The sequence below is a fragment of the Theropithecus gelada genome, chromosome X (assembly GCF_003255815.1).
Source record: "Theropithecus gelada isolate Dixy chromosome X, Tgel_1.0, whole genome shotgun sequence".
Classification (NCBI taxonomy): domain Eukaryota; kingdom Metazoa; phylum Chordata; class Mammalia; order Primates; family Cercopithecidae; genus Theropithecus; species Theropithecus gelada.
The window spans coordinates 150,830,204-150,857,294 of record NC_037689.1 but is presented as its reverse complement, the minus strand read 5'-3'; the positions used below and the strand labels follow the sequence as shown (position 1 = coordinate 150,857,294).

Sequence of the window (27,091 nt, the reverse complement as noted above, 5' to 3'; positions counted from 1 at the left end):
TTACAACTTGGGGAGCCCTCGCTGCAGTGAGGGGAGGCTGAATGAAAGACCCCTTTCTGCCGAGGGAGAGCTCAGAGCTCCAGGCAAACCAGCTTCCCCATCAGGGTGCTTCCTCTTCCCTCCAAGTGCCCAGCAAGCACTGGAATAACCATTCCCAGCAGGGGCCACAACAGCACCTGGACCCTAGGAGGGGGCAGTTTCCAAGTGCAAGGACAAGTATAGAACCCTATGGCATGGAGAAAGGAGCAAGGGAAGTGGCAAACGAAGCTGTGACAAAAGACGTCAAGGAAGACCAATGCCATTTAACATATATTTATTGAAATCTACTTGATGCAAGGCACTGTGCTAGATTTGGTAGGGGATCAGACACGAAAGGCCACCCCTGTCTTCTAAGAGCTCACAATTAAACGGGTGGGGGAGGGCTGAGGAGGAGGGGGTGAAGCCAAGTCCACAAACAGCTCTAGTGCAAGGCTGATTATAGTGAGTGCCAGAAAACAGACAAGGTAATGAGATGGGGGGAATGAGAAAAGAGTGCCAACCCAACAGAAAATACAGAGATACGCAAATGACACTGAGGGCCAAGTTTAAAGAGACAGTTTCTGCTTTGCAAAGTAAACACCCAAAGTGATGCAATGAGAACCACAGAATGCAAGCACATTAGTAAGAAAAGTTAGCAATCCCCCCATCTGATGGACATGCTGGAAATCGTGAAACACTTCAAAAATAAGAGAACAGGGTGAGCTGTGACTTCACTCATTTTATGGCCTGCACGTGGTGGGTTCAGTAAAGGAACAATACGTAGACATAAAATCACAGGTTAAATTCACTGAGACTAGAAGGCATCAACTTTCACCCATCTTAGAGAACAGAGAACACACATTTAAACAGGTGTTCACGCAGTCAGGTGCGACTTGGCCGGAAAGCAGTCAAGTGGCAAAATGCAATAGAAAACAGTAGAGCCCACTCAAGCTGACTCAAGTCAAGGAGTCTGTAGTGGGGACACACGTGGACCAATGAGGGCTGCTGCCAGAAATCCAAAAACATACCATGGCCAGGCCTTCCTCCCAGCAGGTGCCACACTCCTCACTCCTCTGAGTACTGTGCTGCCCCCCACACCTTCTGATGCCTAGAAGGTTCTGTTTCCTTGTTTGCATTGCCGATCTGGAAGGCCTGGTGGTGTCCATGGTCCGTCGTGTTCTGCCAGCTCTATGCTCTGAAGATTGCCTGCTGCCCTTGGGTCAGGTGTTCAGTTCTGGCTGAATTAATGTGGCCTAGAAGGGGGGTGGCAAATCACATGGTATGCAACAGGGCCACAACCCAGGGCTGCAGGTAGGGCAGGCGCTGTGCCAGTTCTAGCACAAAATCAAGCACATGGAATGCAACACCACTGGAGAAAGATGCCTGCTGCAATCGGGTGGGGACTATTCTGGAAATGCAAGAGTGGGGTGACACAGCTAATGGACACAGCTCATTGTAATAAGCAGCAGAAATGGTAAACAATTAGTTTCTTTTGAAAATTTTCACAAGTATTCAAAACTCTAATAAAAGTAATGGAGGATTTCTTTTTTCAAATGGTAGGAAAAGAACATATTTCTTTTTTTTTTTTTCTTTTTCCATGTCAGGTGGGTAATGTGCCAACATAGTAACAAGGTTTGAAGGAGGCACATCTCATACATGTGCATGAAAACCCAATTGTCACGTGTATGAACTACAAAAGGATCAGGAAAAGAACACATTCCCTCGCAATAGGAATACATGAGAGTAGAAAGAAAACTGGAACGAGGTAGATGCATGAATGCACAGACAAGGATATGTGACAGGAAGCTGGGTGATATTTTGCATCTGACATAGTAGTACACCTAGAGAGCCCAAGGAAATCCACCCCAAGTTACCAGAGGCGAGAAATGAACTCGGCGAAATTAAATGACACACGTTAAAGCCACAGACTGCGTTGAAAGAGAACACGGGTTTTACCGCAAACACTACAAACAGCTGTTCCATCAACCTTGACAGCAAAGACCAGATCTTTAGTGTTAACTCTAAAAGAGCATTTGTTTGAGAGAAAATTATTGAACCGAAGATGGGAAAGAGTCAAGGAGGACAGGAAGGGATGCCAAGACGCCACGTCCCAGTTGGGAGCAGTGACAACTTTATGCTACGTTCTGAGTTAATGCTGCATTCAATGGGATCCCTTCATAAAAGGGATCTACTTCAATGGGATCCCTCATGAAACGCAACAAACGATGAACGAACGGGCAAGACATGGCAGAGTACTTCTAGGTAAAGGTGCCAGACTTGCCCTGGTCGAGGTCAACCTTCTTTATCAAATGACAGCTGTACAAAACACATCCTAACAACTCGAAAAGAGAAAACGGATCCGAGAAGAAAGTAGTGATTTCAGACACAGATTCACAACTACTCCAAGAACTGAGGCCCACAGGGCAAAAGGAATCACTATGTAACAAGTGTTTTTGGCTCCTCTCCAGCCTAGGGGTCAGGGTGGAGATGTCGCATAATGCCACTGTGGTGGCCTGGGTCCATTTGAGAGGACCTTATGGCCAAGGTCACAGGGGTCATTGTAGGACCTTGCTTCCCAGGATGGGAGCCTGAGAAGCCCTTCCAAGTTGTGTCTGCTAGGAAGCTCTGCCTCAGCCTTGGTGGGCCCACGAGCGCACACTTTCTTGCCAGGCCCTCCTAGTGTCCCTGTCCCCAGCCACAGCTGCTGGGAAGTCACACCACAGCCCTGGTGGGGCTGGCTTCTATCTGTGGCTTCTGTGGACCACTGGAGGGGCAGGTTCCTCGCCAGACCTTGCTGCTGTTCCTCTTGGGGGAGCCCGCTAGAAATGGCAGCTCGGACCCAGGAGGACCAGCTTCTACTTGTATGCCACACAGACTGTCAGAAGGGTTCCACTGCCCTCCAAACCTTTGCTTTAGTGCTCCTCCTGGTCATGACTGTTGCAAGTCATAGCCCAGGGCAGTGCTGCCAGCTTCCATCCACATAACACGCAAGCCATCGGAGGGGCAGGGTTCCTCTCCAAGCCTCTGCTCTGTTGCCCTCGCTTAGGTGTGGCTGCAGGAAGTGATGCCAGAACACATGGGTGAATTTTCCCCTAGCTACCCAAAGCAGAAGCCTATGAACCAATCTCTTTCTAGTTCTAGAGTCACTGGCTGAAAGGAGGATGTGGTCCAGGCGAGTCTTCTTGTGTCCAAGGAGATGTCTCGTGGGTGAATCTGCTGTTCAGTCACTGAATCCACTCCGAGCACTGCCAAAGCTCCCAGGAGCTCAAAGGATGGCTGGGCTGCTTGCTCCCAGATCAAGTTTGGACCACCCCATTGATCTAGGTGAGGCCAAGCCCTGCTGCTGCTGGCGGGGTCTATATTGATGAACAGTCACAGAGTTCTGGCTAACCTATGATGGGAGCATCTCCAGTGTGCTGCAGTGGCCAGGTTGGATAGTCAAGTGGTGCCCACAGATAGACACGGAGTCTGCATCTCGGATGAGGAAAGAGCCTGCTTCTCTGGCCCATTTCCATCCAGCCTGCCCACCTGGTGTACTCACCTTCCGATGGGCAGGGGTTGCAGCTTTTTGTTTGTAATTAAAATTCTGGAGAAAATGTCATCATATCTAGCTACAGAAGCAATGAAAGTTATGACAGAGTGGACAAAAAATGAATGCTTGGATATGTAAAAATTAAAAGCTTTCACAACAAAAATGTAATAAAACTGCCACAAAGAGCAAAGCAATAAAACTGGAAAAGAGAACATCACCATCAATATAGAAAGAACTGCCACGTAAAGTCAATATATCGGAAGGTAACTTGATAACTAGTCAAAGGAGATGAACAAACAATTTGCATGCAACAGAAACAGCATTTAAGTCATTGCATAAGAGAAAGAAGATGAGACTGGTGGTCAGGAGGCCTGGGGTCTATCCCCAGTTCTGGTACTGACAAGCCACAGAATAATGGCAATAACTATGACAATGACAATGACAGCAGATGGCCTTCACTGAGTGTGTGCCTCCGTGCCAGGCCGGTGGTCCTGGCACTCTGCAGGCACGATGGCAGTCCTCGTGATAACCTTCGGAGGTAGGTGCTGTGATCACCCCCATTTTACAGAGCTAGAAACGGAAGGTTGGAGAAGTACCATCTAGGCCTGATACCAGGAGAGGCTCTTGTTTCCAAAAGGAGGCGTCACCCTGCACTGGAGTCCTTGAGATGTATCTCTTCTTAGGGGCATGCTCTCAACTATTTTGTTTTGAACAAAATAGTGCTGCTTGAGGACAAGACCCATTAGTTCAAAACAACCCCAATCGATGCTAGTTTTGGACATGTATAGGGGACACCAAATTGAAATGGTTTAAGAAAAAAAGATACAGACATTTAACCCAGATTCAGTAACTGTTACTAGGCGTTTGGCCTCACAACGACATTTTGGGTGCTTTAAAAGAAAAGACGTTTAAAGGTTGTTTGAAAAAGTACCACCTTAAGTGGTTATATTGTAGAGTCACAGGACAGATTAAAAAATGACAAGAGAAATAGTCCTTATGTTCTGCAAATATGGTCTTGTGGCTTGGGAGAAAATTTCTAATGAGAGCCTCATGAAGGGATTGTCACTGAGCTACCGTGCAGAGTTCGGATGGAAGTGACTGGGTGTATCTTGAAACTGTCTGATGACTCAAACAGGGCTCCCATGTCGGTGAAGACCGTGAGGAGTCAGAGTAAAATGATTTCGTGAAAGGGAGGATGGCAAAAATGGGGCATTTTCTAAATTAATATATTATTTTATATAATATGTGATTTACAGTATGTATGTATAACTAAATTAATAAATTAAATATTTTAAGACATTTGAGTGTTCTATTTACATCCCTAAAAATTTATAAATTCAAGTAGGCCAAAAATCATGAGGGCAACGTTCTCTTCAGGAAAGTTGGGATCGTATTATAAGGCCGCCACCGTGGAACAGCTCTGTGTATTTTTCTGGGGCGGGGGGAGCTTGGACTTGATGACCTCTAAGCCCCTCCCTACCCCACATCCAGATTTGTCCTCTCTCATTCTTGGATTCAAGGCATGTGTACCTCGATGGTACTTCCTACCAGTTAAACTAGGCAAACTAAGTTAAATGGTACAAGCTACTCTCGATGGGCATAATGTAACACTTATAAATTGCTGGTGGCAGTATAAATCGGTCTCAACCTTTTGGAAGACAAAATATATAAGCGCTACAAAACTGTTCATCTCCTTTGACTCTGCCATCCCCTCTGGGGATTCCGTCCCTGTCCCGCGGGACCGCAGGGCATTTCTACTCGTGGTGGGTCGGCTGATGCTTCTGTAGCGCCGAGCGCCTCTTGAAGACACGGCCACACTGGCTGCATTCACAGCGCCGCGCCCCGCTGTGGATCCGCCGGTGGCGACTGAGGCCGGAGCTCCGGCGGAAGGCCTTGCCGCACTTGTCGCACTCATAGGGTTTCAGTCCGCTGTGGATGCGCCGGTGCTTGATGAGGTCGGAGGGACCGCGGAAGGCCTTGCCGCACTCGCCACACGCGTAGGGCCGCTCGCCACTGTGGATGCGTGCGTGCTCCAGGAGGCTGGAGCTCTGGCGGAAGGCCTTGCCGCACTGGCCGCAGGCGTAGGGCTTCTCACCCGTGTGGATCCGCCGGTGCTTGGTGAGCTCCGAGCTCCTTCGGAAGAGCTTGCCGCAGTGGGGACACCCGTATGGCTTGGCCCCACTGTGGATGCGCTGGTGCTCAGCCAGCCCGTTGACCCCTCGGAAGGACTTGCCGCAGTCGTCGCAGTCGAAGGGCAGGTGGCCAGTGTGCATGCGCTGGTGCTTGAGAAGCTCCTGGCGATCCAGGAAATCCCTGCTACATGCCTTGCAGGCGAAAGGCTTTTCTGAAGTGTGAAGTTTCTGATGTCGGAAGAGGTGGGTGTTGACTTTGAAGGACCGCCCGCACTCCTCGCAATCAAAGGGCTTCTCTCTGCTGTGGACCCTCAGATGTTGACTGAGGCCTGCATTCTTCTTAAACCGTTTTCCACACTCCTCGCACTCGAAGGGCTTTCCCTCCCTCTCCGTCTGCTCCCTCTTCTCCGCGGCATTCTCCAGGACCCTACTGGGGCCGGGCCGGGGTTCCGCAGCTACATGGCTTTTCCTGTGCTCATTAAACTCCGCCACCCCCCTGAAGACCTTCCCGCAATCGCCACATTCCCAGCCCTTCTCCTCACTGTGGACTCTCTGGTGCTGGACAAGCAGGACTTTAAGCCGAAAGGTGTCCCCACACTCTTTACAAGCAAAATGATGTTCTATGGGCAGATTCTGTGGGCTCCCTCTCTTCCTGTCAGAGTCCCCATGCTGTCTGAATTCAGGACTGGGGCCACTGGCCCTTGGGGAGCTTGTGGACGCCATCTCCTGTGGCTGGGCGTCTTCCCCCATCGTCTGGTGTCGGGTTGCAGAGGTGCTTTCTGAAACGATAAACACAAGGCAGTGTAGTCTGCAGAGGAGGACGGAGGAAAGGGCCTCTCCTTTGTCAAGAATCTTTTTCTTTCTGAGACAGCCACTGAGCATGGGGCCTGGGCCCGGAAGCCACCAGAAGCAAGGACTGCAGAAGCCAGGGGCAGAGGGGCCTCATTCCATTCTGGACACTCTCTACCACAGTGGTGCTGAGGAGGTCACCCCTTCTGTGACTGGAGAGCAGCCACACACGTCCCCAGAGGCTCAGCTGGGCCCCCTAACCCTAACCCAAGCACCCCAAGAGCCCAGTTAATCCTCTCAAACCTAACCTATACCCCAAGAGCTCAGCTGGGCCCCCAACCCTAACCTCAACCCCAGGAGTTCAGCTGGGATCCCCAAACATAACCTGAATCTCCAAAGGGCCCTGCTGATCCTCAACCTAACCTCACCGTCAAGAGCTCAGCTGGGGCCCCAAACCCTAACTAGAACCCCAAAAGCTCGGCTGGGACCCCCAACCCTAACTTCAACTCCAAGAGCTCAGCTGGGATCCCCAAATATAACCTGAATCTCCAAAGGGCCCTGCTGATCCTCTCAACCCTAACCTCACTGTCAAGAGCTCAGGTGGGCCCCCCAACCCTAACTTTAACCCCAAGAACTCAGCAGGGTTCCCAAACTTAACCTCAATCCCAAGAGCTCAGCTGGGATCCTAACTTTAACCCGAATGCCCAGAGAGCCAAGCTGATCCTCTCAACCCTAACCTCAACCCCAGGAGCTCAAATGGGCCCCTCTACTCCTAACCTCAACCTCAAAAGTTCAGCTGGATCCCCTAACCCTAACCTCAACTCCAAGAGCTCAGCTAGGCCCCTCAACCCTAACCCGAACCCCAAGAGCTCAGTTGGAACTCCTAAACTCTAATTCAAAACCTCCAAGAGGACAGCTGATCTTCTCAACCCTAACTTCAACCCCAGGAGCTCATCTGGGCTCCCCAACCCTAACCCAAACCCCTGAGAGCTCATCTGTTTCAACCCTAACCTCAAGCCAAAGAGCTCAGCAGGGTCCCCAAACCCTAACCTCAAGCCCAAGAGCTCAGCTGGGACCCCCAACCCTAACCTGAAGCCTAACAGCTCGGCTGGGCCCTCCAACCCTAACCCAAACCCCAGCTCGGTTGGGCCTCCCCCAGTTTCCTCACATTTCTTTTTCACTCACCAGAGTACTTAGCTGGATCAGTGTTGGGCGATGGGTCTGATACCAACAGCACTTGTCCTTGTGCCAGGTGAGGGACCAAGGCAGGATTCAAAACAGGAACGCCTGCTCATGGGAAAGGAGATTGGTTACGGCGACAGCCAAAGATGACATGAGAATAGTGGAGGAACATAGGCAAGGCCTTTGAAGGGGAACCCCCTTCCATCTTCAAAGACCAGGCTGGCCTTAACCTTAGGCAAGTCATTCATTCAGTTCAAAGGTGTTTCCCAAGGTCAGGCTCCTTCCAGGAGCTTGAGGAAGGCAGGCTCTGGGCCCACCTGGGGGAGGCTCTGTGGAGGATCAAGTGGCCACCCTGAGGAGGTGATCCTCACCCTGCCTTCTGCCTGTCCACCCCCTCAGTGCTCACACATTTAACTTCATGCTCTTCCCAGACATGTGGACTTCCACAACTCCCAAATCTGACTCCCAACAGTCTCTCCTCCTAAAACCTCCTCCCCACTGCACACATGCAGACCCCTAATGGGTGAACAAGATCTTGATCACGTCAACCATTCTCTCACAAATAAACTCAAACCAAATGGTCATGCAATTTGCATAATTTGTGCATTAAAATGAAAAGAGTATTCTACATTACAGTGGCAGTGTTCTAATTTCTTTCCCAATGAAAGACTGAGAGGGGTTCTTTCCATGCCAAGAGGAGTTGGCATACTACTCTGACATATCAGATGTGGCAGACCCATTGTGTTTCCCCACAATCCAGGGAGAAGGTGAGCTTCTGTGGGGGTAGCCATGTGCCCCCTGCCCCACTCCAAGCAGGTGGTGAATTTGAGGAAGGGCTGGGACATCCTTACCCACATAGGTCACGTTCCCATAATATGCCAGCACCCTCTGTTCAGGGTCCAGCTTAAACCACTCCCCTGTGGTGAGGTACCATGCCACATCGTCAAATGTCACCAAATCCTGAAAGAATTCCCAGGGCTAATCAGTCTTTCCATCTATTTTAGAATGAGGCAGAGGCAGCGCCAGTAATGCCAGGGACAAGAGGCGAGGGTCTGGAGTGGGTGTCTGTTGTTAACATGGAGGCCTAACCACAGCTCCAAGAAGTCCTGAAAAGAGAACCTGATCAAGCACTAGGATCCCTGGGCCATGGCCCTGGCGTCTCATCTTTCCAAGGGACCTCCGTTCAATCACTTTCCTGGATGGAAACTCAGCTTCCCCACCTGGATGATTGGGACTTCAAGCCCAGTGGATATCCAATCCTTGGCAGCCTCTAGAAGAGAAGCAGTGGGAGGGCAGGAAGGCAGCAGCTGGGGTTCATACTCTGCCGTGTGTCATGCTGGGGCAAGAGACAGAGGCTGAGGCCAGATTCAGGGAGCGGTGAGAGAATCCCAAGCAAGGCAGAGGGAAGCACAGCTCACCTCAGCCTCCGGCATCTCAAGGGGGACTGCCAGGACGTGGTTTCCTGGTGCTCCATCCTGGGGAGAGTAAGACCTTGGGGATTAGGTGGAACTAAAGAAAGTGAAAAAGGCCATGAGTGATGACAGCCCTGTCCCTGGATCCCCTGTGAAGAGACTGGTGATTTCCTCTTCCTTGGTTTCTGATCTTGTTGAGTCTTCTCTCACATGTTGGCTGAATGACAAGCCAGGGCATGGAGATGTGTGAGAAAACACACCTTGAACAGGGCCTGGCAAAGAATGAACAGAGGCAGGCCAGAGGGAGCCAAGACAAGACCAGCAGATGCCAGCCCAGGCACAGCCAAGTGAAGACAGACCTAGACAGAGATCCAAGGGCAGGAAGACTGGCAAGCCTAGAAGTCCATGCTGACGCTGCACAGAAAGGAGGCACACCAAGATCATCAGAAGAAATAACCAGGAAATGAGAGACCCTTTCCAACTTTGTAGAGGCAACAAAAAAACTGGATCAGGATGCCGGAGGGAAGACAGCAGGAATGGGGGCTTCTAGACCAGCAGTGAGGCCCTTAAAAGCCATAGCCCACTGACACAAGGAGCCTGGTGACAGCGAGACAGGTACACATGACAGCAGTTCTCTAATGCATTCAACCAAATGAGAAGTGGAAAAAAACAGCTGGAAAAATAAGCCTCAAAGAAAAGATCTTCAAACACTAAATTGTTAAACAAAAGAGCTGAATGATTTCTACAAATTTTCTTCTCCTTCCAAGTTGCAAATTATGTGAAAGATCCTACCACCGATATCCATGCATCACAGGCCTCTCACATCAGTGAGTTCAAAGAAACAGCTACACAGTTCCTGTTGTGATGACAGTTCAATTTAATTCATAATTCAGTAAAAAGGAAGGCTTTTTACACTGGCTCAAGACCCACAAAATCTAGCTACTCCAGAAAGACTCTTATATAAAATTAAAGATGTTAATTAAAAAGAATGGACAGAAACTTCCACGTTTGGCTGCGATGGAGTAACAAGGAACAGATTTCACATCCTGCCATAAATAAGTAGAAAAAAATGGAGAAAATATATGTGAAACAAGTTTTCAGACACTGGACAGCAGGAAGTACAGAATCACGATCCCCAAGAGAAGAGAAACAGATAAGGGGAGCCCTATCATTGCCTCAGCTGTCTGCCTGGAGGCAATTTCCAGATTGAGACTGTGTGTTGGGGTGGGCGAAAACCAAAGAGAGCTTAGTGGCTTTGCCAAGTTGAGGAGACACAGACCAGCATTCAGAGCAGCTGAGGCAGCTGGAAGTTGCAGAGCAGAGTTCCAGAAAGGAGTTAGTTATGCAGTAAAAAGAGCTTCAAAAAATATGTATAAGCTTCCCTTTGAGTCTTTCCTGACTACTAGGCCATGCATGCATAGAGCGAAACTCCAAAAGCCCAGGAAAAGGGTGACGAGGAAGCTGTAAGCTGAACAATTCTCAGGACACACAAAGGTAGAGAGACATTCAAGGTCTGACCAACCAGTATAGAGTCCTCTGTGATTACCTGGGACACACAGTAGAGAATCCAGAGGCCTTAGTAGTAGGGCTGATGTATTCCTAGAGCCAAAGCTACACAAGACCTGTCTCAAAGAAAGCTTAAAAATAGGCCTCAAAGGGATCAAACTGATCCACAAATAACTACCACCCCAAATCCAGACACTCAACAATATAATCTTTATAATACCCAACATCCAATCAGAAGTTACTGAAATGCCAAAAAGCACAGAAATGTGGCCAGGGCAGGGAGAATAATCAGTTTATAGAAACACACAGAAATGACCAGTGACGACTCACAGACAAGGATAACAGCCAGTTTAATGATGTACAAGCATTAAAAGAAAAACAGGAATACAGTGAGAGAAATAGAAGATATAAAAAGAACCAAATAGAACTTCTGGAGGTGAGAACTATAATATTTAAAGTGAAAATTTTACTGGATGTGATTAACAGCAGATTAGATATCACACAAAAAAATTAGAGAACTTGATCTTTTCAAAAAACCAGCTCCTGGATTCATTGATTTTTTGAAGGGTTTTTTGTGTCTCTATCTCCTTCAGTTCTGCCCTCATCTTAGTTATTTCTTGCCTTCTGCTAGCTTTTGAATGAGTTTGCTCTTGCTTCTCTAGTTCTTTTAACTGTGATGTTAGGGTGTCAATTTTAGATCTTTCCTGCTTTCTCTTGTGGGCATTTAGTACTATAAATTTCCCTCTACACACTGCTTTAAATGTGTCCCAGAGATTCTGGTATGTTGTGTCTTTGTTCTCCTTGGTTTCAAAGAACATCTTTATTTCTGCCTTCATTTCGTTATGTACCCAGTAGTCATTCAGGAGCAGGTTTTCAGTTTCCACGTAGTTGAGTGGTTTTGAGTGAGTTTCTTAATCCTGAGTTCTAGTTTGACTGCACTGTGGTCTGAGAGACAGTTTGTTATAATTTCTGTTCTTGTACATTTGCTGAGGAGTGCTTTACTTCCAACTATGTGGTCAATTTTGGAATAAGTGCGATGTGGTGCTGAGAAGAATGTATATTCTGTTGATTTGGGGTGGAGAGTTCTGTAGATGTCTATTAGGTCTGCTTGGTGCAGAGCTGAGTTCAATTCCTAGATATCCTTTTTAACTTTCTGTCTTGTCGATCTGTCTAACGTTGACAGCGGGGTGTTAAAGTCTCCCATTATTATTGTGTGGGAGTCTAAGTCTCTTTGTAGGTCTCTAAGGACTTGCTTTATGGATCTGGGTGTTCCTGTATTAGATGCATATATATTTAGGATAGCTAGCTCTTCTTGTTGAATTGATCCCCTTACCATCATGTAATGGCCTTGTCTCTTTTGATCTTTGTTGGTTTAAAGTCTGTTTTATCAGAGACTAGGATCACAACCCCTGTGTTTTTTGTTTTCCATTTGCTTGGTAGATCTTCCTCCATCCCTTTATTTTGAGCCTATGTGTCTCTGCATGTAAGATGGGTCTCCTGAATACAACACACTGATGGGTCTTGACTCTTTATCCAATTTGCCAGTCTGTGTCTTTTAATTGGAGCATTTAGCCCATTTACATTTAAGGTTAATATTGTTATGTGTGAATTTGAGCCTGTCATTATGATGTTAGCTGGTTATTTTGCTCATTAGTTGATGCAGTTTCTTCCTAGCATTGATGGTCTTTACAATTTGGCATGTTTTTGCAGCGGCTGGTACCAGTTGTTCCTTTCCATGTTTAGTGCTTCCTTCAGGAGCTCTTGTAGGGCAGGCCTGGTGGTGACAAAATCTCTCAGCATTTGCTTGTCTGTAAAGGATTTTATTTCTCCTTCACTTATGAAGCTTAATTTGGCTGGATATGAAATTCTGGGTTGAAACTTCTTTTCTTTAAGAATGTTGAATATTGGCCCCCCACTCTCTTCTGGCTTGTAGAGTTTCTGCCAAGAGATCTGCTGTTAGTCTGATGGGCTTCCCTTTGTGGGTAACCCAACCTTTCTCTCTGGCTGCCCTTAACATTTTTTCCTTCATTTCAACTCTGGTGAATCTGGCAATTATGTGTCTTGGAGTTGCTCTTCTCGAGGAGTATCTTTGTGGCGTTCTCTGTATTTCCTGAATTTGAATGTTGGCCTGCCTTGCTAAGTTGGGGAAGTTCTCCTGGTTAATATCTTGCAGAGTGTTTTCCAACTTGGTTCCATTTTCCCCGTCACTTTCAGGTACACCAATCAGATGTAAATTTGGTCTTTTCACATAGTCCCATATTTCTTGGAGGCTTTGTTTGTTTCTTTTTACTCCTTTTTCTCTAAACTTCTCTTCTCACTTCATTTCATTCATTTGATCTTCAATCACTGATACCCTTTCTTCCAGTTGATTGAATTGGCTACTGAAGCTTGTGCATTCGTCACATAGTTCTTGTGCCATGGTTTTCAGCTCTATCAGGTAATTGAAGGACTTCTCTACACTGGTTATTCTAGTTAGCCATTCATCTAATCTTTTTTCAAGGTTTTTAGCTTCTTTGTGATGGGTTCGAACTTCCTCCTTTAGCTCGGAGAAGTTTGATCGTCTGAAGCCTTCTCTCTACTTGTCAAAGTCATTCTCTGTCCAGCTTTGTTCCATGCTGGCAAGGAACTGCGATCCTTTGGAGGGGGAGAGGTGCTCTGATTTTTAGAATTTTCAGCTTTTCGGCTCTGTTTTTTCCCCATCTTTGTGGTTTTATCTACCTTTGGTCTTTGATGACGGTGACGTACAGATGGGGTTTTAGTGTGGATGTCCTTTCTGTTTGTTAGTTTTCCTTCTAACAGTCAGGACCCTCCACTGCAGGTCTGTTGGAGTTTGTTGGAGGTCTACTCCAGACCCTGTTTGCCTGGGTATCAGCAGTGGAGGCTGCAGAACAGCGAATATTGCTGAACAGCAAATGTTGCTGCCTGATCGTTCCTTTGGAAGCTTCATCTCAGAAGGGTATCTGGCTGTGTGGGGTGTCAGTCTGCCCCTACTGGGGGGTGCCTCCCAGTTAGGCTACTTGGGTGTCAGGGACCCACTTGAGGAGGCAGTCTGTCCATTCTCAGATCTCAAACTCCATGCTGGGAGAACCACTACTCTCTTCAAAGCTGTCAGACAGGGACATTTAAGTCTGCAGAGGTTTCTGCTGCCTTTTGTTTGATTATGCCCTGCCTCCAGAGGTAGAGTCTACAGAGGCAGGCAGGCCTCCTTGAGCTGTGGTGGGCTCCACCAGTTTCGAGATTCCAGGCCACTTTGTTTACCTACTCAAGCCTCAGCAATGGCGAGACTAATAAAGAAGAAAAGAGAGAAGAATCAAATAGATTCAATAAAAAATGATAAATGGGATATCACCACCGACCCCACAGAAATACAAACTACCGTCAGAGAATACTATAAACACCTCTATGCAAATAAACTAGAAAATCTAAAAGAAATGGATAAATTCCTAGACACATACACCCTCCTGACTAAACCAGGGAGAAGCTGAATCCCTGAATAGACCAATAACAGGCTCTGAAATTGAGGCAAAAATTAATAGTCTACCAACCAAAAAAAGTCCAGGACCAGACGGATTCACAGCCAAATTCTACCAGAGGTACAAGGAGGAGCTGGTACCATTCCTTCTGAAACTATTTCAATCAATAGAAAAAGAGGGAATCGGCCGGGCACGGTGGCTGACGCCTGTAATCTCAGCACTTTGAGAGGCCAAGGCGGGCGGATCATGAGGTCAGGAGATCGACACCATCCTGGCTAACATGGTGAAACCGTGTCTCTACTAAAAATGCAAAAAATTAGCCAGGTGTGGCGGCAGGCGCCTGTAGTCCCAGCTACTTGGGAGGCTGAGGCAGGAGAATGGCGTGAACCTGGGAGGCGGAGCTTGCAGTGAGCCAAGATCACGCTGCTGCACTCCAGCCTGGGTGATTGAGCGAGACTCCATGTCAAAAAAAAAAAAAAAGAAAAGAAAAAGAGGGAATCCTCCCTAACTCATTTTATGAGGCCAGCATCATACTGATACCAAAGTCTGGCAGAGACACAACAAAAAAAGAGAATTTTAGACCAATATCCCTGATGAACATCGATGCAAAAATCCTCAATAAAATACTGGGAAACCAAATCCAGCAGCACATCAAAAAGCTTATCCACCATGATCAAGTGGGCTTCATCCCTGGGATGCAAGGGTGGTTCAACATATGCAAATCAATAAATGTAATCCAGCATATAAACAGAATCAAAGACAAAAACCACATGATTATCTCAATAGATGCAGAAAAGGCCTTTGACAAAATTCAACAGCCCTTCATGCTAAAAACTCTCAATATATGAGGTATCAATGGGACATATCTCAAAATAACAAGAGCTATTTATGACAAACCCACAGTCAATATCATACTGAATGGGCAAAAACTGGAAGCATTCCCTTTGAAAACTGGCACAAGACAGGGATGCCCTCTCTCAACACTCCTATTCAACATAGTGTTAGAAGTTCTGGCCAGGGCAATTAGGCAGGAGAAAGAAATAAAGGGTATTCAATTAGGAAAAGAGGAAGTCAAATTGTCCCTGTTTGCAGATGACATGATTGTATATTTAGAAAACCCCATTGTCTCAGCCCAAAGTCTCCTTAAGCTCATAAGCAACTTCAGCAAAGTCTCAGGATACAAAATCAATGTGCAAAAATCACAAGCATTCTTATACACCAATAACAGACAAACAGAGAGCCAAATTATGAGTGAACTCCCATTCACAATTGCTTCAAACAGAATAAAACACCTAGGAATCCAACTTACAAGGGATGTGAAGGACCTCTTCAAGGAGAACTACAAACCACTGCTCAACGAAATAAAAGAGGACACAAACAGATGGAAGAACATTCCATGTTCATGGATAGGAAGAATCAGTATCGTGAAAATGGCCATACTGCCCAAGGTAATTTATAGATTCAATTATAGATTCAATGCCATACCCATCAAGCTACCAATGACTTTCTTCACAGAATTGGAAAAAACTAGTTTAAAGTTCATATGGAACCAAAAAAGAACCTGCATTGCCAAGACAATCCTAAGCCAAAAGAACAAAGCTGGAGGCATCACGCTACCTGACTTCAAACTATACTACAAGGCTACAGTAACCAAAACAGCATAGTACTGGTACCAAAACAGAGATATAGACCAACGGAACAGAACAGAACCCTCAGAAATAATACCACACATCTGATCTTTGGCAAACCTGACAAAAACAAGAAATGGGGAAAGGATTCCCTATTTAATAAATGGTGCTGGGAAAACTGGCTAGCCATATGTAGAAAGCTGAAACTGGATCCCTTCCTTACATCTTATACAAAAATTAATTCAAGATGGATTATAGACTTAAATGTTAGACCTAAAAACATAAAAACCCTAGAAGAAAACCTAGGCAATACCATTCAGGACATAGGCATGGGCAAGGACTTCATGTCTAAAACACCAAAAGCAATGGCAACGAAAGACAAAAGTGACAAATGGGATCTAATTAAACTAAAGAGCTTCTGCACAGCAAAAGAAACTACCATCAGAGTGAACAGGCAACCTACAGAATGGGAGAAAATTTTTGCAATCTACTCATCTGACAAAGGGCTAATATCTAGAATCTACAAAGAACTCAAACAAACTTACAAGAAAAAAACAAACAACCCCATCAAAAAGTGGGTGAAGGATATGAACAGACACTTCTCAAAAGAAGACATTTATACAGCCAACAGACACACGATAAAATGCTCATCATCACTGGCCATCAGAGAAATGCAAATCAAAATCACAATGAGATACCATCTCATACCAGTTAGAATGGCGATCATTAAAAAGTCAGGAAACAACAGGTACTGGAGAGGATGTGGAGAAATAGGAACACTTTTACACTGTTGGTGGGACTGTAAGCTAGTTCAACCATTGTGGAAGACAGTGTGGCGATTCCTCAAGGATCTAGAACTAGAAATACCATTTGACCCAGCCATCCCATTACTGGGGATATACCCAAAGGATTATAAATCATGCTGCTATAAAGACACATGCACATGTATGTTTATTGTGGCACTATTCACAATAGCAAAGACTTGGAACCAACCCAAATGTCCATCAATGACAGACTGGATTAAGAAAATGTGGCACATATACACCATGGAATACTATGCAGCTGTAAAAAAGGATGAGTTCATGTCCTTTGTAGGGACATGGATGAAGCTGGAAACCATCATTCTCAACAAACTATCGCAAGGACAAAAAACCAAACACCGCATGTCCTCACTCATAGGTGGGAATTGAACAATGAGAACATTTGGACACGGGAAGGGGAACATCACACACTGGGGCCTGTCGTGATGTGGGGGGAGGGATAGCATTAGGAGATATACCTAATGTAAATGACGAGTTAATGGGTGCAGCACACCAACATGGCACATGTATACATATGTAACAAACCTGCACGTTGTGCACATGTACCCTAGAACTTAAAGTATAAAAAAAAAAATAGACAACTTGATGACATAGCAATACAAATGATCTCAAAAGAAGCTCAGAGAGAAAAAAGAGTTTTTAAAAACAAACAGCATCTCAATGACCTGGGGTAAGAGAAAATGGTCTAACACCTACATAACTGGAACCTGAGAAGGTGAGGAAAAGTAGGGGAGGGATAAAAAACACAGTTTAAGAAATAATGGCAGGACAGTTTTCCAAATTTGATGAAAACTATAAGCTCACACATGCAAGAAAGTCAGTGAACCCCTAGCAAGACTTTAAAAGACCCATAATAATCAGACTGCTGAAAAACCAGTGATAAAGAGAAAGTCTTCAAATAGCCAGAGGAAAGAAATGATGTTGCTGCGTGGAGAGGAACAAAGAGTAATTACTAACTTCTTATCAGAGAATGTACAAGTCAGAAAACCAGTGCATGACATTTTTAAAGTGCTAAAAGAAAAACAAAACTGTCAACTTAGAATTCTATATTCAAGGAAAATTTCCTCCCAAAATGAAGGCAAAATAAAGTTTGTTTTCAGACAAAAGCTGAGAGAATTCATCACCGGCAGATCTCTACTATAGGAAATACTAAAGGAAATCTTTCAGGTTGAAAGAAAATGATAGTAGGTGGAAAGATGGATCTACACAAAGGCATGAAGAACACCAGGAATGTAAATATGTGGGGAAATATACAATGCTTTTACCAATCTCACTTTTAAATGTTTTAAAAAACATTCAATCATTCAAAGCAAAAATAATAAAAAGGTAGTGTCGGGTTTATAACATCAGAAGTGAAACATATGATTGTGTGTTCTGGCAAGTCCTCCAAGACTCTGATACATGCTAATAAGCCAACAGCAGAGATCAAATACATACTAAAAATAATCTGAAAGAAGAAGGGTAAAGAAAAAGAGGGGAAAAAAGAATGGAAGGGGCAAATAAAAACAAATAGCAAGATGGCAAACTTAAACCCAACGACGTGGATAGTTAAGGTAAGTGTAAATTGACTAAATACTCCAATCAAAAGGCAGATTGTCAGGCTGTAATAAAAACAAGACATACTGTCTACAAGAAACTTTAAATATAAAGGCACAGATAGGTTAAAAGTAAATGGATGGAAAATGGAAAACAGGATACTAGAACCAACACAAAGAGTCTAGAAAATCCCAATGTCATAAAAAAGTGGGGGAAAGAATGAATGACAAATGTGGCTAAGAGCTCTGGAGACACTACCAAAGAGCCCTAGAACTCAGCAGGAAGAAAGCTGGAGGGTTTCAATATAAAACCAACAGGTGCCAACGTAGGATGATATGCTGCAGATGACAAAAATGTGAATCCTTCATAGACGATACAGGCATAGATAGTTACTCTCCCTTGAAAACCCAAAGAGGGTAAGGGAAGGGGAGGAGATGGCTAGGTATATATTTGCATTTCAGGAGAAAAAAGGAAAGAAGTGAGAGTGACTTGTAGCTAGAATAAGCACATCTCTAATGTGTATGTGACCACATGGGGTTGGAGTTGGGGAGAGTCAAGGTCTAGAAAGATCTGCTTTCTTTTTCTGTAATGTGAGAATTTTTAGTAACCAAGCTGAATTTTGTTGGTATCAGAAAAGCATAACAATTGTAAAATATTTTGGTTTTAAAAGACTTTGAGTAAGAAAGATGCTCAGCATGTGAGAAGCCAAGGGCTGAGGCCAAGGAGTCAATGGGGAGTGGCCCTTCGCTTGGGTAAAAAATCCAGCATTTCCTGGGATCCCCACACAGTAGGGCAAGTGCAGGGGAGAAGGGCTGGCAGGAATCTGTGGGCGGTCCACGAAGGGCAATGACCAGAAAGCCTAGAGACAGGCCCATGGGGTTGTGACTTCCTGGGCTCCTCCTTGCAAGCTATCAGCACCTAAGAAGTGCGCGCAGAAGGCCTCATCTAGTCCCAGAATCCAAGGAAGCCCCATTCCCATCTTTAACTGGCTGTCTGGCACAGGGGCTTCCGCAGTGTGAGTTCATGTTCATCCCCAGGTGCTCAGCAGCCATACCCTCTCTGTCCCACTGTCATCTGGGCAGGGCCCTGTTGGTCCGCTGGATTCCTCTGGTATACATTCAATGCCTGATTTGACTTTGGCTTCCAGTACAAAATGAACTGGTCATAAATTACTTACACAATTCATTAAAAAAAATTCACTTCCAATTGACATTGACATTTGGCTGCCAAAGGGAATGGAGAGGGGGATATTGTGGATATACCTTCTGAGAAAGAGGATCTGTTAGAGACCTCTTCTCGCTGACTTCAGGCCAGAGACCTAAGAACTTAGCCCTCTGACAAGGCTCTGCCCCAGCCCCCCAATCCCATATCTTGCCCTGCCACATCGCAGTGACATCCAGACACACTGGCCTTCATTCAATCCTAGATAGGCCAAGACTGTGGCCTTCAAGGCCTCTGAAACTGCTGAGAGTACCATGGGCTTCTCATGGATGGCTCCTTCTGAGAATTCGGGCCTCAACTCTATTTTTATTTTTCTGAGACAGGGTCTCACTCTGTCTGGAATGTAGTGGTGCCATCACAGCTCACTGTAGCCTCGACCTCCCAAGCTCAAGTGATCCTCCCGCCTCAGCCTCCTGAGTAGCTGGGACTACAGCTGTGTGCCACCACCCCCAGCTAAATTTTTAAATTAAAAAAAAAACAATTGTAGAGATGGAGTCTCACTATGCTGCCTAGACCAGTCTCAAACTTCTGGACTCAAGCCATCTTCCCACCTCAGCCTCCAAATGCTGAGACTACAGGTGTGAACCACTGCACCTGGCCCACATCAGGCTTCAACTCTAATGTCACCTCCTTAGAATGCCTTCACTCTCTAGTGTCCGTCATAGTCTACTCGGAACATTTTTGCTAACTAAAAACTATCCAATGAAATTGCTTGTTTCTAACTGACAGTCCCCAGGAGAAATGGAGCTCCAACAGCGCAGGGGTGCTTTCTCATTCTTGGTCACTCCTGAATCCCCAGTGTCTGCAGCAGCTCCTGGCCCTGAGTGGGCACATGATAAATTGTGGGGTGACTGAATCAAGTGTGTGGGGAGTGGCATGTTAAATGAAGCACACTTCCATTACCGGAGTATGCACTACACGTGTTTGGAGCCATGCATCTCCCTTCCTGTAATTCACTTATCACATCCTGTGGTTATTACCGCCTCCATTCACAGAGAAGGAAACCAGGGCTCCAGGAGGTTAACTTGCTTAATATCCATCTCCCAAGATTTGAGACTTTTCGAACCACACCAGAGAAGAGCGAAATAATATTCAACCTCTAACACCACGCCACAGCCAGAAGACAGACTGGGGGTGAGGCTTAGTGTCATCTAGGCCTAATGGCATATATGGGTGTTTGGGTGCTGCCTTTAAACCATCCTGCTAACATGCCCTCACTGCACAACGAGACGTCATTCCTCTCTCTCTTTCTCCGTCTCTGTCTCTTACACACACACACACACACACACACACACACACACACACACAGTCCTCCCGAGCCACCCACGTTTAATCGAGTGAATCCTCCTGAAGTGTTCCATTTAATAGGGCAAATCCTACTGAAGTGTTTTTACTTAATTGGCATGATTAACTGTTGAAATCCTGGAGCCACAACTCCCAAATGAATTGTTAATAATCCTTTCCTGTGCAGCAACAGGAGTGCCCCTTCCTGGAGCAGCTCACCCAGGGGACTCAGCCTGAGAGCACTTTAGATCTCAGTGGCTGCGTGATCACCACCCACAGTGACAGAGCCCCTCGACATGGAGATCATTTAAAAGGTACTCATAAAAATGGGAGGAAAGGCCGGGCGCGGTGGCTCAAGCCTGTAATCCCAGCACTTTGGGAGGCCAAGACGGGCGGATCACGAGGTCAGAAGATCGAGACCATCCTGGCTAACACGGTGAAACCCCATCTCTACTAAAAAATACAAAAAACTAGCCGGGCGACGTGGCGGGCGCCTGTAGTCCCAGCTACTCGGGAGGCTGAGGCAGGAGAATGGCGGGAACCCGGGAGGCGGAGCTTGCAGTGAGCTGAGATCCGGCCACTGCACTCCAGCCTGGGCGACAGAGCGAGACTCCGTCTCAAAAAAAAAAAAAAAAAAAAAAAAAAAAAAAAAAAAAAAAGGGAGGAAAGAAGTGGGCCCTGCTTCCACAAAAGGAAATGAAACTTTGCATAATTAATCAATCAAGTATATCAGGTAAAAGAGCTTCATGAGAAGCAAAGGAAGGTCATTAAAAAAAAGATAACACATTAATCCCTACTGCAGATCAAAATGAAATTATCATCAATCCTAGAGATAATCGGATCATTTAGGATCTATGTTGCACAACTGTTCTATTTTAAAATGGTGGAACTAATCAGGAAAAGAAGCTGGATGCTGTGACAAAAGTGACAAATGCAGGTGTCCACTGCCTTCTGACAGTGGATCTTGGGGAATCAAGGTCGAAGGAATTCCAGACAGAACATGAAAATCATTGTAATGCACACCCGATGGACACACAGGGTAATGCTGACCTTGAAGTAAGGCACTTTCACTCACAGCACAAAAGCATGTCCTGAATCTCGTAGGGTGCACTCCTACATACAACTGGGAAATATGAACGCTCAAAGAAATACTGTGGGAAAACACATTTCCAACCCTTAATATAAGTGGTATTATTCTCCTTCTTTCAATGGGATCTGAAGATACTCTAAAGACTATAAACCCCCAGAAAGCAAAGGCCCTGTCAAGGTCAGCTGTGAATTGCACACTGGACCTAGGCAAGCACCATTACACTGCAGCTGTTTAACAAACATCTGCTAGAATAAATGGAAAATAATGATGTCAATGTCAACCTACTGCCTGATAATTTGAAAAATTATGTTTTCTAAAACACGAGAGCTCACGTGAGCGAACAAATCTTCCTGCTCACGTGCTTTAGATCGCAATGTAAATTTTAACCAACTTATTTAAATCAAATTTACTGCATGGAAGCAGAAAACACTAAGAGACTCAAAATAATCATTCCACTTCGATGTGGAAGAACAGAAATGAAGAGTTGAACTCAACAGAGACAAAAAACAACCCACGTCACAAAATGTAGTAATAATGAGATGTTTCCTGGTTGTCTTTGGATTAAAGACACTCCTGCCTCACTGCTGAATGTTTGGCTACTGGCTAACAGTAGCTTCTGAGCCTAAAGACCAGCATTCAACTGATTTTATCACACAAATAGTCAAGCAACATTCTCTAACAGGTGCGCTGTCCTTCCCTGGGCAGGGGAAAGGCAGCGAGGCCACCCAAATAAGCCTCATCTGGAAGGTTCCAGAAGCTTCCAAGGGGTGCCAGAAACACCTGAACTCTCTGAAGCATCTAAATAAAGACCTGGAGCAGAATGTCCTCAGGCCCTAAAGCTTGAGTTTACCCAGAAGACAACAGGTGGCTTGTGTTCTGTTCAGTTCTAGGCCAGAGCAAATGTACCCCAAAGGGTGTCTTCAAAGGTTTCCACTCACAAGAGATCCAATTCAGATGGATGGCTTCTGCTCCCTCTCGCACCCAAAAGGGAGATTAGATTCCAAATTCTCTTTCCTGAATATCTTTTCTCCTGTGAGTTGCGTTGCTTGGATTGAGAGAACTGTCTCTGGGCAAAGACAGTTCAGCAACACTGGCATAGATGAAAATATAAGTGCTTCTGGAACCAAAACGATACTCCTCACCATGTTGTAACCCCACCTATAGGGTCTTCTGATAGCATGCCCAGCGTCGAGGCCAGCAGACACCACGCATAAACACCGAGACTTACCCAAAAGAGACACACACGGATGACTCATCATGGCTCAGAACTACTCCAACGGATCAGCCTGGCAGGTAAGGTCCCACCTGTTGGATTGCAATAATTCAGGTGAACAGAAGCAGACCCATGTGCGCCTCCCAGCAACCTGGCCCCCACATTTTGGGGGATGTACTGAACTGGGCCAGATACAGGGTTCAACTGAATGTACACCACCACAATCTGGATCCACCCTAGCCAGGTCAGGATGCAACCCTTGAGCCAAGCCCAGGGCCACGCTGGGCCTGGTCTTCATGTTCTTTCCACCTGACAGGCCAGGAGGCAGAAGTGAAGGCCCCACGTGGGCCCACCCTGTCCCGTCCCAAAGCAGCAAACAGGCTGCTACTCTAAGTAGCAGAATCCTGAAGGGTCTAAAGAGAGGGTGTCTCACCAGGAAAGTCTGTCTCTCTTGGGGTATTTGTGTCTGTGTGTGCCTTTTTCCGTATGTGTGGGTGGGAAGGCATCTGTTTCCTCTCTCACTTTGCCTGGGCACCTGTCTCTTTCTGTTTGGGTTTCTATCTTATTTCTTTTCTATAAAAAGCCAGAAGGTAGACCAGAAGGGGATTTTGTAGTGTTTGTTGTACTTAATTGAGGAAAGTTTTGTGTTCCCATTTCCCCAAGAATATTCATGGCATCTTACTAAAAATCGAAATAAATTGTAAGTATAGCTGCCTTTAGGTAACACTGCCTGGATACAAAGGATTTGAAACTGGGGGTGGGGTGGGATGCTATGCAAATTGCAAGGAGCCCAGGGCCATCCAAGGAGCCCAGGCAGGTTTGGGTAAGGGCTGGATCATCGGGTGAGAAAGTTGGTTTGGAGTTCACTAACAACTCATATGGGAGTGTAGCTGGTTTGGGAGAGACCAAGGGATCTGCATTTTTTAACAAGCACCCCAGGAGATTATGATGCAGAGCTGCACCTCCTTAACACTGGGCCTGTCTAGAATCTGGAGGTTCCCAGATTCTCCAACTCTCAGAATCTCTGTCATTGACAGGATTCCTGCCCAGGAGCCTTGTGAAATGGGAGCCCACTATCTCCGAGTCTGTGCTGATGGTTAGAAGAGAATTCACACGTTCTAGTAGATTTCCAAGGGGTCCCTCACAGACAGAAGGCTGAAAATCACTACTCAATAGGGTTCTATATATAAAACTCACAGTGTCTGGCCCAGTTCAGTAGTACATCTCCCACAAATGTTACTAGGGGGATATACTGAACTGGGTCAGACACTGTGCAAGTGGCTTCTACTTGAAGGTCCAATGTTGTGGGGTGGGGGGACTGTGGGGGTGGGGAAGGGCTGAGGCAGCATTAGTACCTAGGAGAGGTGCTGTTCCCGCAATCCTATCTGAAATTCTCTTGTAAAGGAAAAATGTCGGGCTGAGGTTGAAGAGGAAATGTTTCATTGACCAAGGAGACTGGAGGGGGGCCGCGGGCCCAGCTAGGCCAAGGCTGGCTGGAGGGCTTCAGTTGGAACAGGGTGGCAGGGTGGGACCTCTGGGAAGAGGGCCAGGAATGGGGGTGGGGGTTGTTTGAAAGGGACCATGGACTTTGGGCGGCAGGCGAGTGGGGGCGGGGGGGGGGTTGTGGAAAAGACATGTAATTAATCACCCAAATATAGACTGGAGGAGCCAGCAAAGGAGTTTAAGGGGGCAGGGGCACTGGAGTGGGAGATGGCAGCCCCCAGTAGGGGAGAGAAAAAGACTGGTTCAGACAGAGGGCCTTGAGCTCAGCTCACGGCCCCCTTTCCCCTCCCTCCCCACAGTTCTCTCTCTAGGCTACCTACCTGCCCCCATCCTCCCCACCAAGCTGAGGCTTAACCCCCACCCAACCCACTCAAAAGGAAAGGAGGGACTCCCCAGCGGGAATTGTTCCCACTAGCCCACCCTCCCAGCGCTCAGACTGCGGCTCAGCCCCTCCCCTAGACCAGGGAAAAGTCCTTTAATCCCCACCCCTACAACGCCCCCTCCAGATCGGGCTCCTAGGCGTTAGGGGCGGGGGTCCTCTCTTTCTGCCCCTGAGCGGTTCCCACTCCTAGCTTCCCCCAAAGAGCAGAGCAGGCCTCCGCACTTTAGCAATTCCCACCCGGGACCGCCGCCCCCCGCCCGCCTCGGGAAGGCCTTCGGGCCTCTTCGTACTCGTCATCCGGGACCCGTTCCCAGCTCTGGCCCGCCCAAGGCCGAGCAGCTCTCCAACAGCCCAGAGACGCCCCCTCCCTGCACCATGCACTCTTCTGCGGCCCGCACACTCGCTCCAGCCCCGCACACGGTCCTGAGCCTCCTGCACATCCTCTCGCGGCCCTCCACGCTCACTCGGGCCCTCAGGTCCTCCTGCCGCCGCCACGATCACCTCCGCCCTGCGGCCCCTCCAGCGCCCCTGCACATCCTCCCGCGGCCCGCACACTCACCCAGGCCCGGCGGCGGCCGACGCGCGGCCCTCGGTGGAGCAGCGCTGGCGCGGCCCAGGCAGGCCTGGCGTGGCAGGAAGCGCCACGGAGCCGCCAGTGCCCGGCAGAGCTAACAGCCCCGCGGCGCGTTTCCGGAGCCGTGAGCGCCGCCCGGGGTTCTGAGGGAGCGAGGCCCCGCCCCGGCCCCAGTCTCGGCCCCGATTGGCCAGGAAAGGGGGCGGGGCGGGAAAAGGGCGGGGTTTGGGGCGGGGCGGACTGGGCAGGCAAATCTGATCAGCCTGCGGGGGAGCTGCGCGCGCGGGCTGAACGCTTGTGGGGAGGTGGGGAGGAGTGGAATGAGCGTGAGAATGAATGAATGAACGAGCAAACAAATCGATCAGCAGACGAAGGAGGGAACGAAGGAATGGAAGAGACCTCTCCCCTTTGGGCGTCTTCAAGATGGTGGTGGGGGGAGTGAAGGGTCGGGAACTGAGGGCGATAGACCAGGAAAGCCACTATTCTGTATGAATGGAATCAGATCGTCTGTACTATTGTGTGTCTGGATTCTTTCTTTCAAAGTGATGTTTTTAAGATTTATCTATGTTGTTGAATGTGCTATCGCTGAGTAGTATGCTGTTGTTTGGATATATCAGAGTTGGTTTGTTTATTCACCAGGTTATGATCTGGGCTGTTTCCAGTTTGGGTGATCATAAATAAAGCTACTATGAATATTCATGTACACATCTTTGTGTGGACATATGCTTTCATTTTTCTTGGGCAAATACCTAAGAGATGAATTGCTACATCATAGGATAGTTTTATGTTTTATAAGAAACTGCCAGAATGTATTCCAAAGTGGTTGTGCAATTTACATTCCCACCAGAAATGTATGAGAGATCCTTTTCTTTCACATCCTCATCAACATTTGAGGTTGTCAGCCTTTATTTTTAGCCATCTGAGAGGGTGGGAAGTGATATCTCATTGTTATTTCAATTATCATCTCCCTGATGACTAATTATGTTGAGTATGCTTTTATGTGCTCACTGGCCATTTCTATATCTTTCTTTGTAAAGTGTCTGTTCAAGTAGTTTGCCCAATGTTATGTGCAGTGTATATATATATATGTGTGTGTGTGTGTGTGTGTGTAGAGACAAAACAGGAAGCTAGCTCATTATGTGCAATGTGTGTATATATGTGTGTGTGTATGTGTATATATATATACACACAGACATTTAGTTCCTGAGAAATTTTATGTTTTAGATTTAGGGGGTACATGTGCAGGTTTGTTGCCTCGGTATAGTGTGTGATGTTGAGGTTTGGGGTACAAATGATCCTGTCATCCGAGTACTGAACATAGTACCCAATAGTTACTTTTTAAACCCTTGACCCCTCCCTCCCTGACCCCTCTTGTAGTTCCCATTGTCTGTTGTTCCCATCTTTATGTCCACAAGTACCCAATGTTTAGCTCCCACTTATAAATGAGAATGTGTGGCATTTGGTTTTATGTTCCTGCATTAATTCACTTAGGATAACATCCTCTAGCTGCATCCATGTTGCTGCAAAGGACATGATTTAATTCCTTTTTTTGTGGCTGCATAGTATTCTGTGGTGAATACCTACCACATTTTCTTTATCCAGTCCACCACTGATGATCACCTAGGTTGATTCCACGTCTTTGCTATTGTGAATAGTGCTGTGATGACCATACAGGTACATGTGTCTTGGTGAAAAAATGATTTATTTTCCTTTGGGTATATACCCAGTACTGGGATTGCTGGGTCAAATGGTAGCTCTGTTTTAAGTACTTTGAGAAATCTCCAAACTGCTTTCC

General features: G+C 46.6%; 1 protein-coding gene and 1 non-coding gene across 2 annotated transcripts; both read right to left on the bottom strand.

Annotated features, from left to right (window-relative positions):
* Window positions 1–296: 296 nt before the first annotated feature.
* ZNF275 (zinc finger protein 275) lies at window positions 297–25,414 on the bottom strand. Its single transcript, XM_025373381.1, has 4 exons — window positions 25,282–25,414; window positions 22,853–22,929; window positions 7,657–7,758; window positions 297–6,461 (listed from the first exon to the last, which is right to left on the bottom strand). Exons 2-4 carry the CDS (start codon window positions 22,881–22,883, stop codon window positions 5,305–5,307), a joined length of 1,290 nt encoding a protein of 429 aa, XP_025229166.1. The 5' UTR covers window positions 22,884–22,929; window positions 25,282–25,414; the 3' UTR covers window positions 297–5,304.
* LOC112616759 lies at window positions 1,617–1,720 on the bottom strand. Its single transcript, XR_003117778.1, has one exon. It is a non-coding gene; the product is annotated as a small nucleolar RNA U13 (small nucleolar RNA).
* Window positions 25,415–27,091: the final 1,677 nt, after the last annotated feature.